Source organism: Monodon monoceros, unplaced genomic scaffold (assembly GCF_005190385.1).
Source record: "Monodon monoceros isolate NGI ecotype Baffin Bay Population unplaced genomic scaffold, NGI_Narwhal_1 Super_Scaffold_19, whole genome shotgun sequence".
Taxonomy (NCBI): domain Eukaryota; kingdom Metazoa; phylum Chordata; class Mammalia; order Artiodactyla; family Monodontidae; genus Monodon; species Monodon monoceros.
In genome coordinates, this window is record NW_021703775.1 from 18,738,767 (window position 1) to 18,753,161 (window position 14,395).

The 14,395-nt window shown below is 37.5% G+C and overlaps 1 protein-coding gene across 4 annotated transcripts in view; it reads right to left on the reverse strand.

Annotated features, from left to right (window-relative positions):
- Positions 1-7,246: 7,246 nt before the first annotated feature.
- The window catches only part of CTNNA2 (catenin alpha 2), a 1,229,110-nt gene continuing 1,221,961 nt past the window's right edge, over positions 7,247-14,395 (reverse strand). For 3 of the 4 annotated variants that reach the window (XM_029231357.1, XM_029231356.1, XM_029231354.1), the window contains one exon: positions 7,247-8,509. In XM_029231357.1, coding sequence (XP_029087190.1) covers positions 8,222-8,509 — 288 coding nt within the window. In that variant the 3' untranslated portion in view covers positions 7,247-8,221. The remainder of the gene's footprint in view (positions 8,510-14,395) is intronic. The other variant, XM_029231355.1, reaches the window with a different exon arrangement.

Here is a 14,395-nt window from a genome sequence, read left to right on the forward strand (position 1 = left end):
TTAGAGAAATGCAAGTCAAAACTATAATGAGATATCACCTTACACCAGTCAGAATGGCCATCATCAAAAATCTACAAACAATAAATGCTGGAGAGGGTGTGGAGAAAGGGGAACCCTCTTGCACTGTTGGTGGGAATGTAAATTGATACAGCCACTATGGAGAACAGTATCGAGGTTCCTTAAAAAACTAAAAATAGAACTACCATATGACCCAGCAATCCCACTACTGGGTATATACCCTGAGAAAACCATAATTCAAAAAGAGTCATGTACCACAATGTTCATTGCAGCTCTATTTACAATAGCCAGGACATGGAAGCAACCTAAGTGTCCATCAACAGATGAATGGATAAAGAAGATGTGGCACATATATACAATGAAATACTACTCAGCCATAAAAAGAAATGAAATTGTTATTTGTAGTGAGGTGGATGGACCTAGAGTCTGCCATACAGTGTGAAGTAAGTCAGAAAGAGAAAAATAAATACTGTATGCTAACATATATATATGGAATCTAAAAAAAAAAAAAAAAAAAGGTCATGAAGAAACTAGGGGAAATAAAGACACAGACCTATTAGAGAATGGGCTTGAGGATATGGGGAGGGAGAAGGGTAAGCTGGAACAAAGTGAGAGAGTGGCATGGACATTTATACAGTACCAAACGTAAAATAGAGAGCTAGTGGGAAGCAGCCGCGTAGCACAGGGAGATCAGCTCTGTGCTTTGTGACTGCCTGGAGCAGTGTGATAGGGAGAGTGGGAGGGAGGGAGACACAAGAGGGAAGAGATATTTGAACATATGTATATGTATATCTGATTCACTTTATTATAAAGCAGAAACTAACACACCATTGTAAAGCAATTATACTCCAATAAAGATGTTTAAAAAAATATTTCAATTGCACTCAGAGAAAATATGTGACTTCTTCATTTCCAACTTGGACGCTTTTTATTTATTTTTCTTGCCTAATTGCTCTTGCTAAGACTTCAAATACTATGTTGTAGAAAAAGGTAAAATCTTGCATCTTTGTCTTCTTCCTTACAGGAGAATTTTTCACTCTTTCACCGTTGATAAGATGTTAACTGTTGTTTAATATTTGGAGGTAATTTCCTTCTATTTCTAGCTTGTTCAGTGTTTTTATCATGAGAATATTTAATTTTGTTAAATACTGTTTCTTAATCAATTTAGATGATCATGTGTTTTTTGTTTTTTTTTTACTTCATTCTGTTATTACATTGATTGAGTTTTGTATGTTGAAACATCCTTGCAGACCTGGAATAAATCCCACTTGGTCATGGTTTGTAATCCTTTTAACATGCTGTTAAGTTCTGTTTGCTAGAATTTTGTTGATGTTTTTTTGCATCAATATTCATCAGTGATACCGGTCTGTAGATATTTTTCTTGTAGTACCTTTGTCTGGCTTTAGTATCAGGGTTACTCTGGCCCCATAGAATGAGTACAGAAGTGTTCCCAGTTTTTCAATTTTTTTGGAAGAGTTTGAGGAGGATTGGTGTTAATTTTTCTTTAGATATTTGGTAGAATTCACCAGTGAAGCCATCTGCCCTTGGGCTTTTCTTTGTTGGAATGTTTTTGATTACTCATTCAATATCCTTATTGGTTATGGGTCTGTTCAAATTTTCAATTTCTTCATGCTTCAGTATTCTTAGGTTGTGTGTTTTTAGGACCTTATCCATTTCATCTAGGTTATTCAATCTATTGGGGTACAGTTGTTCTAGTATACTTTTTTTATATTGAAGTATAGTTAATTAAGAATATTATATTAGTTTCTGATGTACAACTTAGTGATCTAATATTTTTATAGGTTATATGCCATCTACAGTTATTACAAAATAATGGTTATACTTCCCTGTGCTGTACAATATATCCTTGTTGCTTATTTATTGCGTACATAGTAGTTTGTGTCTCTTAATCCCATACCTGTATCTCATCTATCCCCCCTTTCCTCTCCCAACTTGTAACCATGAGTTTGTTCTCTATATCTGTGAGTCTATTTCTGTTTTAATATATTCATTCATTTTATTTTTTCAATTCCACCTATAAGTGTTAAAATAGAGTATTTGTCTTTCTCTGTCTTATTTTGTGAAGCATAATACTCTTTAGGTCCACCCATGTTGTTGCAAATGGCAGGATTTCATACATTATTATCATTTTTTTTTTTTTTTTGTGGTACGCGGGCCTCTTACTCTTGTGGTCTCTCCCATTGCAGAGCACAGGCTCCGAACACACAGGCTCAGTGGCCATGGCTCACAGGCCTAGCTACTCCATGGCATGTGGGATCTTCCCAGACCGGGGCATGAACCCGTGTCCGCTGCATCGGCAGATGGACTCTCACCTACTGTGTTACCAGGGAAACCCAGGATTTCATACATTTTATGGTTGAGTAATATTCCATTGTGTGTGTGTGTGTGTGTGTGTGTGTGTGTGTGTGTATTTTTTTTCTTTATCCATTTATTTGTTGATGGAGACTTCACTTACTTCCATATTTTGGCTATTGTATGTAATGCTGCTATGAACATTGGGGTACATGTATATTTTTGAATTACTGCCTTCATTTTCTTTGGATATATACCCAGAAATGGAATTGTTGGATCATACGGTAGTTCTATTTTTAGGATTTGAGGACACTCCGTACTGTTCTCCATGGTGGCTGCACCATTTTATAATCCTGCCAACAGTATGCTAGGGTTCCCTTTTCTTCACATACTCACCAACACTTGCTATTTGTAGACATTTTGATGGTAGCCATTTTGACAGGTGTAAGGTGATATCTTATTGTAATTTTGATTTACATTTCTCTGATGATTAGCAATGTTGAGCATTTTTTCATGTGCATGTTGGCCATCTGTGCATCTTCTTTTAAAAATATCTATTCAGGTCTTCTGCACATTTTAATTGGGTTCTATTTTCTGATATTGAGTTATATAAGCTATATATAAATTTTTTATATTAATTCTTTATTGATCATATCATTTGCAAATATTTTCTCCCTTTCAGCAGGTTGCCTTTTGTTTTGTCAATGATTTCTTTGCTGTGCAAAAGCTTTTAAGTTTAGGTCCCATTTATTTTTGCTTTTATTTCTTTTGTCTTAGGAGACAGATCCAAAAAATATTGCTACTATTTATGTCAAAGAGTGTTCTGCCTATGTTCTCTTCTAGGATGTTTATAGTTTTAGGTCTTACATTTAGGTCTTTAATCCATTTTGAATTAATTTTTATATATGAGGTGAGAAAAAGTTCTAATCTCATTCTTTTACATGTAGCTATCCAGTTTTCCCAGCACAACTTACTGAAGAGATTGTCTTTTCTCCACTGTATAATCTTGCCTCCTTTGTCACAGATTAATGACCCTAACTGTGTGCGTTTATTTCTGGGTTCTCTATTCTGTTCCATCCATCTATGTGTCTGGTATTAGGATAACCACTCTTGCCTTCCTTTGGTTATTATTTGCATGGAATATTTTTCCCATCCTTCCACTTTCAACTGATATGTTTCTTTCGATCTGATGCGAGTCACTTGTAGACAACATATAGTTGGTCATTTGAAAACATAGCCACCTCTGTCAGTCTTTACAGACTGGCTCTGCAAAGGGAAAGGTCTTCATTAATCAACCTAGCATAAATGCTTATAGTCTTTTCAGGCCTTTCTAAGCATGCCTGCTCCCTGGGCATGTGTGTGTGTTTTTCTCACCCAATATCCCCAGTTGTATGGTCTCCTTTAAATGTCTTATATTCCCTAACAGTCTCATCTCTGCTTCTTCTCTGAGTCTTAAATGCTCTATTGTATTCCTCTGCCCATAATTTCTTGCCCTCAATAGCTCACAGGTTTGTAGGCCCCCTACAGCTCTTAGATGCCATGGTGACTGCCACTGCTTTCAGTGGGCTCCAACCTGATATCCAAACTATGCCACCATTTCCACCATAGCTCCTTATTAGACAAAACAGAAACCAGTCACTTAGGAAGCTGCAGACAAGCCAGAACAATGCAAACAAGTTTGACTCTTTTTTTTTTCCATTGCATGGGAGGAACCAGAAATTGGACAGCTTCTTCCTCATGCTTTGCCAGGGAAGAGGCAAGATATGGGTGAGCAAAGATACCCCCAAATTTCCTTCCACAATAAGTGTGACTTTATCTTGGTTAAACATTTGTTTGGCTACTACAAATCTGTAACTGGTTTCTATATTTCCTACAAAGCTACTTCAGTTGGTGTTTTGTTGTTTACTTTGTGTTTCCATGGATGAACAAGGGCCTGGAGCTTCCTAGCCCACCACTTGCTGTTGGTACTTCTAGGCACTAGCGTTAAAAAAAAAAAATCATTAGTGGCCTTCTGTAGTTAATCACTTCCTTTCATTACCTTTAAAAATTCCACATTCTTCAAGTGAAGAGTAAGTACTGACCTCTTTTATTTGGTTAGTAGGCAATGACACAGCAACAGAGATCAAATGACTTATTATCTACCACCAGCAAATTTAGTGACTACAATTTATCAAATCACAATATTTTGAAGGCTTATTTTTCTTGACTCAGCTGTACACAGTATTTTATAGATCTTTATACTTCTAGTGTCTGAAAGTTTCCTTACCTGGGAAACTTTCCCTACCTGCTCAAAAATGACGATGTAGTCATAATGACACATATAGCCAGTTTATCCATGAGTTAAGCCATGATCCAACTGATTATAAAAGTTGACTTCTAAAATGAAAATTGGCTTCACGTTCTTCAACACTTAGTGGAGGAAAAACTAGAGATCTTCTGAAGGTAACCTATGTTTCCCTGGATATTTTAGGTCCTTAGAAGAATATAGAGATTTTATCTTTTGAACCATCAATCCTAGCATAAAGGAAGTTGAGATTTATTTAGTTTCCACCCATCAGGAATATTGATCATCCATTATTCCAAGGTGCTACTTTTGTAGGAAATACCCCATGTAACTCCATTTGCTTGGGATTAATTACCTATTCCCTGTCTTCTCAAATATACCATATATTTGGTTTGTTCTAACCCATGTTCACATACTATTTTGTAGATATTTTTCGGTTTTCTGACTCTTTAGTCTCCCTGAATAAATTATATAGTACTTTAATCATTCTTACTCCACATCTAGTTATTCAAGGAGTAACTGCATTTTTTTCTTACATTTTTATCACATATGTCCCTTTTAACTAATATTAGTTAGCCCCTTTCAGGTCTCACCTCCTCATAGATTATCAGTTTCACCTTATGTAGGAACTGCTTGCTTGTGTCACCATTCCACTTAAAAACTCCACATTTCCTATTGATAGTGGTCACACTCCTTCATGGCCCACCTTAGTCTAGCCTCATACTACATTTTCACATTTATTTTCCCCTAATCCACATTATGTTTCCTGTGACAGCACTTGTCTTCAGACCTTAAAGTATGCTGTTCTTTTTTCCTTGAATGCTCACTCCAGTCATTCTCCTTACCAAATGTATTCATTTATACATTTCATTCATGTAGAATATATTTAATTATTGTTTCCTCATTTCCAAATCCTATCTCTTCCATTAATCCTTCCCCAAATACTTTAGTTCCCAATGTGTTTTGACAATTTTTGTCCTACACAGTAGTCATTTTTTTTACCTTCTTCATTTGTCACATTGAACATGATTTCATGACATATTTACTTATCATTTTCTGTCTGTATCCTATGTTCCCAGCTAGACTGTATTTTCTTGAGGCCAGGAAACAAACGCTAAGCTTTTTTATTGCTAGAGTGCTCTCAGCACAGTGTTGATATTTAATTATGTATCTGAATAGTTATTATTCTCCTTGATCATAAGAGAAACGATGGGCAGTGATGACTTTTACTCAGTAAGCTTTGGTAAAATAAATAAAATCAAGGACTGATTTCCAGAAACCACACACATAAAACATTGCTCACACTCATGTATTAAAACATTTAACTCGGGCTTCCCTGGTGGTGCAGTGGTTGAGAGTCCGCCTGCCGATGCAGGGGACACGGGTTCATGCCCCGGTCCGGAAGATCCCACATGCCGCGGAGCGACTGGGCCCGTGAGCCATGGCCGCCGAGCCTGCGCTCCGCAACGGGAGAGGCCACAACAGGGAGAGAGTAGCACAAAAATAAAATTTAACTCAAATTTAAGGGCAAAGTCAATGACATTCTCTAGGTGCTCCTCTGATGCCTGCTGACTATTTTTCAGGATTTGCCAAGAAGCCTTTGAATTTTAAAAGTTTCTTGGCTAGTCTGAAGAATACTTTCAACCCATTAAATCACAGAATGCATAAACCCAGAGAGTTACGCAATGTTACCAATAAGTGCACACAGTGGTGTGCTCAACTTAGGACCTGGCTCAGAAGACGCATTCCATAAATAGTTGTGACAATGTCAATAGTTGCCTTTCTCAGTGTTTACGCCAATTAAGGGAGCAGGGTAGTTGAAATAGTGGTTTAATGATTAGTGTTGAAAATCACTCTACAGCTTTTATCGTGGCTCCTCCATCCGTAGATCATTCTCAGCCTGAGTGGTGTTTTCATCATGGGGTGGTGGTGAGCAGTGATTTGAGCAGAACCATCTCTAAATAACATTTTGGACTGTTTCTTCTTCCACAACTTCTCAATCTCTTCTCTTTGGGACTTTGTACCTAAGCTGACACAAAGCATAGGTGTCCATGTCTCCCGATATGTTATCACATTGCTAAGAAATGCACACGTTTTACCAGAAGTCTTCTGGAGACATACTATAACTTGCAAACTTGTAGAGATCATTCAAATGGGAGGAGTTTCAAGAACTCAAATGAATATTTGTTTTTTTATTTCCTCACTCCTCAAGCTATAGCTGAAAGACTACAGCCCACTCTTTCTTAGTAATGGGACAGAGACCCTCTTTTTTACAGTATATATAAAAAAATGAATGAATGAATAAAATATTGGAATGAATAAAATATTTTGAAATTAATGGACCTCTCTCTCTCTCTCTCTCTCTCTCTATATATATATATATATATATATATATATTTATTCAGTTTCTCTCTGAGAACACGTTGTTTCTTAAGTTTTAGCCCAGGGCTAAACATGGCCCAGAAAATTCTAACACATGACTTTCTCATTTTAGATTCAGTTTGAAAGTGAATAAAAACACATGGGAAAACACACACAAAAAAACAATTCCTGGACTTAAAGATATCCCAGTTTTCTTTACATATCACCTAGCTACTTTTACCTCCAATTTCTAAAAATGAACACAAAGCATTTTTAATCAGTTTTCAAGAAGATGAGCTAATCTTTTATAAGCATGCATTCAAAGAAGGAAAGCATTCTTCAGATGTCAAGATTAAATGTGTTTATTTTGAGTTAGTGGATACAATGGTATATTAGATACCAGCACTCCAAGCTACACCTATGTATTTGCCTCTAAATCTTCACACACTGTCAGTTTCCATTCCTCTAACATTCCATCACTGGGCCTCCTATTTCTAGCAAAATCATAGTTCAAATTTTTAAAAAAGTAAAAGCAAGATGATCACCACATTGTGCTTCCAGTGCCCCCAGAAGGATTATAATTGTTTTAAATAAATGTTTATGTTTTCAGTAAAGGGGGAAATTGATAACATGAGCACTAGTAATGGCACGACTAGGAGAGAAAGAACAGAATACAGATTAAAAGAAACATTTTCGGCTGGACGAGTTAGTTCCCCCTTAGTAAAAACTCCACATAATATCATCGATATGATGTCAACATTAAATTGCTCAATTTGTGGGCCACACACTTAAGCGTATTGGCTAGTACACTTTTGCACTGAAACAGAAGCAATACAAGCTTTATGTTCTACCATTACACTTCCAGATTTTTCGCTTATTAATATACCTGCCAACTTAATGATTCTTGCATGCATTAGAGTTTGCTTTTGTAGAGTTAAGTTTATTTTCCCCATCCCCCCCACTCCCATAAACATTGCAATGTGAACTCTTTGCCCAATTTTACTAGAATGTTGCAAAGGACAGCTCTGTGCCACCTTGGGACAGGAACTCCCTGTCCCCTCCCTGGGCTACAGATGGATCAGCAGTATTGATCACATCTCATCTTACATGCAAACAGACACTGCTCCCTTAGTTCCCCATGCCAGAGGCATATGAGTCAGCAGGTATACATACAAAAATGGAATTAAAAAGAAAAGAATAGAAAAGGAAAAGAAAGAAAAAGCTTTCTTGTTAAAGCCTATTGTCCTAGAAGGAATCCATTGCTTTGAATTCACTTAAAGCCTGTACAGGCGAAATGTGTTTCTTCTGAGAACCTCGTCTAACTCGTGTCTGGAATTCTTCAGGCTTTTCTCTCTTCACAAGGGGCTTCTTCTCTGGAGCCTTCATCTTCCAAGACACAACAGGTGAGTTGACAGCTGCTGTCCCATAGACCTTCTGATATTTTGTTGAGGCCACATAAGATGCTTTCACCGTGAGGACAACAGCATTCATCAGATTTTTAGCTGCCTGGATGAGTGATGTGGCACTGTCCAGCTGGAGTAGAAGAAGAATGAAATATACTTGGGTTAGCCAAGGCACAACATTCAGAAGATGGAGGTGCAATTTCTCAGTTAAAACAATGTTGTGTTTATGCAAGTATACAGTATTGCCAAAAAAGGAGCAGATTGTTACATGATAAGGAGAATAGGTTACAAAGCAGTCACCTGTCTTCTAGCCCTAATCCCAAAATAAAAAGAAAAAATAGAGGATACTCGACGATACACAGTTTTCTAAAATCCCAGTACCTCGAAAGACAAAACCCTCCTTTTGGCATGTAAGAATTCCAACATAACAAAAGTTTTCCAAAGTGGAACATCTCATGTTATTGCATTAGGCTGATTGGTAATAATGACAATTATTTGAAAAGCATTTGGCAGGCACTAAAGAATAAAACGTTATAAGGGGTTTTATGGCTCTCCCAGTGGAAGTATCTATTTGTAGACTATTTCTCCATCTTGAGCTCAGGATTGGTAGGGATGCAGGCAGCCAAGCAGAGGAATACGTCCGTGGGTGCACTGACTTTTTACTTAGGTGTTTATTGTGCTGCGGTACCTGACTATTCCCAGGTCTTAAATATACCTCATATAAAATATCAACAGTTGTGTCAGGCTTGCATAGGTCAAAGAACATTCAATGAGACCCCCTTATCCATGCGCTAATGAAATATTGATTTCTTACGATGTGCCAAATGCTATTTTAAGAACTTTGTTTCCTCACTTAACTCTCACAACGACCCTGTGACGGAGGTATCACTGTCATTGCCATTATATGGTGAGAGATCTGGTGCATGCAGAGGTCCAGCAATTTTCACAGGTTTATACAGCTTAAGTGATGGGGTCCTTAAAGACTGGACTACTGTACCATACTGCCACCCTATTGGGTAGAATGGCTTTAAAATTGCTAAGACCAGTCACAACTTAGAGCAGAGTAGATGTAGAAGTTCATCTCCAGACTCTAAGACCAGGTATTTTTCAAGTTACCTCTTTTCTGCTTTTAACCAGCTAGGCAGTGTGTTATAGACTGTATACTAGACCTTTCGATAACTGTTTCAAACTCCTGGACCACAAAAGCTGGAAAAGTTCAAAACTGCATTTCTCAGACCCCCTTTCAGCCAGGATTCTACATGTCACCTAGTGAAAGGAAAGAATTAACAGCTGGACTGCAAATGTTACTCCAGCCTCAGGGATGCCTGAATGTAGTCTGTTCATTAAACCTGTAATAGCAACTAAGGAAATGTATCCATTGCAGTTAAATGAGGGATCCAAGAATGTTCCTAAGTAATGTGCTCCTAGTTGCTGAGATTGTTCATTGTATAACTTGTAATCGGTGTAGCTATATTAGAGAATAGGAACTAGGCGTACAACCTTCTGGGTATGAAGTAATTAACAGTGTTATGCCCAGTGACCCCAAACACAGTGACTCCACTATGTGATGTGACATGATTTCACTTAACTTGTCATTTCTTGTGACCAAAGCAAGTCCCAAGCAGTGACTGGGGACATCAGAAGTTATATCTAAAGCTAGGGGCAGGACAGGAATAAAGACGCAGACATAGAGAATGGACTTGAGAACACGGGGAGGGGGAAGGGTAAGCTGGGACAAAGTGAGAGAGTGGCATGGACATATATACACTACCAAATATAAAATAGATAGCTAGTGGGAAGCAGCTGCATAACACAGGGAGATCAGCTCAGTTCTTTGTGACCACCTAGAGGGGTGGGATAGGGAGGATGGGAGGGAGACACAAGAGAGAGGAGATATGGGGATATATGTATATGTATAGTTGATTCACTTGTTATAAAGCAGAAACTAACACACCATTGTAAAGCAATTCTACTCCAAAACAGATGTTAAAAAAAAGAAGTTATATCTAAAGACTCTATTATGTTGTTCTGGCTGTTATCTGTTCCACATCCTTTATTAAAGCTAAATAAACATTATTCTGAGTTTAAAAATTCTATGAGAAGTGAACTCAATTCTTCTACCATAAAAAAGCTCATAAAATCAGATTATTTGAGAAAACAATGGAAGAAGCTTTCTACGTATGAATTTCTTGCAATACCGTAAAACTGAGGCTTCACCACACACACACACATGATTAAAAGCCAGTATTACATTGACGCCACAATAATATAGAGAAGCTGAGATTTGTGGATTAGAGCCACGACTCAATGAATATATAATTGATTGCTCTGCAAATTAAATCAACCAATTGGATAGAATAACTAGTTATGTTACCAATTCTATTACACTGTATAAGGTGTCCATATACCAAAATAACTGCTTAACCCATAATGTTTACTTTTACAGCATAAGTTTCTAAAGTTAGCTAAGGAAAAGCAAATTCTAGATTATTCATGTTAATAGAAGGGAAAACAGGCACAGATTGGTCCAGTGATTCTCTAAGTACAGTCTCTGAACCAGCATCATCTGGGAACCTGTTAGAAATGCACTCTCTCAGGCCAATCCCCACATTTCTGAATCAAAAAAAACTGGCAATCCAGGGGATTCTGATTCATGCCAAAGGTTAAGAACCACTGGATTAATGACACCCAAAGACTCTCTCAAGGCTTATTTCAACCAATGATTTCAGGACTTCCACCATCAACAAGTTTGGTAACATCACAGCTAATTATCCAACTGAATCTCACTTTTTCATCTTTCCAATTATACCCCCAGGCAGAAGTACAAATAATGAAGAAAACAGATAAGATAGCAAAATGCTGGGATGATTAGATCAGTCATAGTTTCTTTAGGAGCTAGATACCATACCCCTTGGCCAAACGACAGTTCCCTGTAAAAGTCTATAAGGTTTCAGAAAAGAGTAAAATTCGGTCATAAAGTTAGTTACTTTTGTTGTGTGCTATGGGTAAAGAGAGAGTAGAATGATATTATATCAGGGACAGTTCTGTTGATTTGCTTTGGGGTAACAGAATTAGCAGAAGTAGATTAGGGCAAGATATGTCTATTGTATTTTAAATTGTCCCCCGAAAAGCAAATCTTGGGAGAATTGAGTTGGGAGAATTGAGTGGATCCAAAAAGAAGAATTACAAATAATTTGGAGATTTTTACCACAGATTCCACTTTCAGATAGATGGTGTCTAATTCTGCTGCAAAAATATGATAGCCTGTTTCTTCTTCAGAACCCCTTTGCTCTCCCAGCCTGACACAGGAATCCTATGAATAAACCTAACACATTAGTTGACAGTGAGACAGCTCTAAATTATAAAGTCAATGATTTTGTTCAAGCCACCTGGTGGGGCAGGTACTGAATTCATGGCAAGGCAAAGCGAGGAGGTGAGGGCCAGGTAAGCCTGAACAAATATACTCCAAGGCAATAAGGCCAATCTAAAATTAATACAAAATTTGACTTCTTCTTAAAACTTGAATTCCCCAGGGATAAATTTTACCATTTGCCCTATACCCACTGTAATGATTTAGATCATTTTCAGCACAATCATAATTTGTTTTATTTAAAAATGGGTCTCCTTTATACTTGTCCAAAATAGCACTGAGACCTGGTTTCCAAGTGGCACATCTTGCTAAAAATTCACTTCCTAAAGAAAATACATTAAAAAGAGTAAAGCTACATGGAAAGAAGATTTTTAAATGGAAGGTTTAAGAAAACTTATTTCACATAATTGTGTTCTATTTTGTGGTGTATACTGTAACTAGGGCATTTTCAAACAAGACGTGTTAATGAAATTCTAATAATATTAATAGCCAACATTACTTGAGCACTTACTAGGTGCTTGGCATTGCCTTAGTCCCTTTAATTAATTTGCATGACTCAAGTTTCAAAAATCCTTGTAGTAGAAACTGTTAGCCCCATTTTAAAGATGAGAAAAGGAAAGCTTAGAGAGGTAGGATAACTTGTCCCTGTAGTAACTGGCAAAGTAGGAGTTAAGACCTGTACTCTCTCTCTCCAAAGCCCAACATCTGAACCACTACATTGCATTACTTCTCTGAAGCATCATTTAATCTCTGGGGTCTTGTTTTTCAGTGACTATCATTCGAAATGAACTGATCTCAATTATTAACTCTGTCTGGGCAGCCTATAAACATCATGACTAAGTCTAGTGAGAGCGTCCATCTCACCTGGTCTGTGATTTTTAGTCTCATCCTCAGAGCCTGAATTCTTTCTAACTAAATCTCCTGGCTTGGGATGTGCTACTGCCCAGCAATCCTTCCTGGCCTTTTGACTGGTCTCCTGGCTTGGATGCACCTTGACAGCAGCAGTTCCTGGGATCTGATCCCTGCAGATTTTTCTTGTACTTGCTCTGTTTCTATGAAGTACATTCAATATATAGCTGTAATGACTGCTGTATATTGTTGTACCCTCAGGTGGGGCTCAGCTACTCTGGTTAGTGTCCCAAGCCTTTATCTGGGCTGGTCTTGCTAGCTTAAATAAGTCTCAAATGTGGGCTGTCGCCAGCCATTCCTCAAGCTGGCTTGCATATACACTGACTAGACTTATCCACAGAAAGAGACTTGTATCTTTTCCTGCTCAAGGGCCTTTCTATTCCTATGAGGCAGCCCATTAAATTCTTATATCAAGTCTAAAAGAAGTGGCTACTTAATTAAAAAAAATAATAATAATATCTTACATTTAGCAAATGTTACCATGAGCCAGTCTCTGGACTAACTTCTCAAGTTTCCTTTCTCTCATTCAATCTCACATCCACCCCTCAGACAGGGAATACTATTATGCTCAGCTAAGTGGGAAAGCCAAGATTTAAACTCAGGAAGCCTAACTCCAGAGCCCATGCTCTAACCATTGCTCTATGATGCTTCTCAGTGTCGAGCATGGCAGACGAATCCATAGTCCCCAAATTTATCAAGCTGTACTAGATTAATTCTCTCTATTCTATTCCATAGGTGTCTGCTGTCCCTAACCACGGAAATTAGGCTTCTCCTAATTCTGTCACTATTCTTTTTAAAATATCAAAGTACTATTTTAAAAAGGCAACAGATGTTTCCTCACATCTTGTTCTATTACAGTCCATGAAAAGCAAATAAGGGCGGGAGAGCTGTTTTACAGCCAATTATATAGGGTTTTTCTGGCTCTTTTTCTGCCTCTATTACCACTCTCTTCTTCTTAACCTCACTTAACTTCTAATAGACAGATTTCTCTTTCCCTACACTTTCCTCATTTTGCGTTTTGAGTAGAGAGAAATACTAGAGGGAAGACTTCCTGAAATGTGATTCTTCCATTAATTGATATTTGTGCTGCTTAATTCCTTATGAATTGTGAAAAGTGCTTACAATGACTCAAAATTTACAGGATCATCTGAAGATTTCTGAAACACCATGTCATTATGTTTCATGCTATTTCATTAACATGGGGATTATACTGCAAGAGGTGTTCAGTTCCAATAGAAACAGAATTTGACAGAAATGTGACTGCATGACTCAAATCACACTCTTTCAAATGAAAGTGCAACTGCATTTCTTGAAATACCAAATTGTCATTTACTCTCTACCCTACAGTCTATCCCTCTATTTTTCTACTACTTTTCTAATGGGTTAAATAGAACGTTGTTCATGCCTGGATGGTTAAGAGTGCTGAAGAAGGACAATTCTGAAATTCCTAGCTAGTACAGTTTGGTATATATGGATGTATTCATCCAGGTGATAGAAATAAGAGGGAAGCTGAAGTGCTGAACTGTTGAGTTTAACTTTGGACATAGTGAGGTGTGTGTGTGCTACACATAGGTAGAGTGCAAAGTAATCTGAAAGAGGTGGAGAGAAATGCATTGGATTAACCACATATGACATAGTGAACAACTTAGGATGTTAATTTGTGAGGGTCAGGAATATAATTAGAGAAGAGAATTAGGATTTCACTGTGCTCCACATTAATCCATTTAAAATATGCAT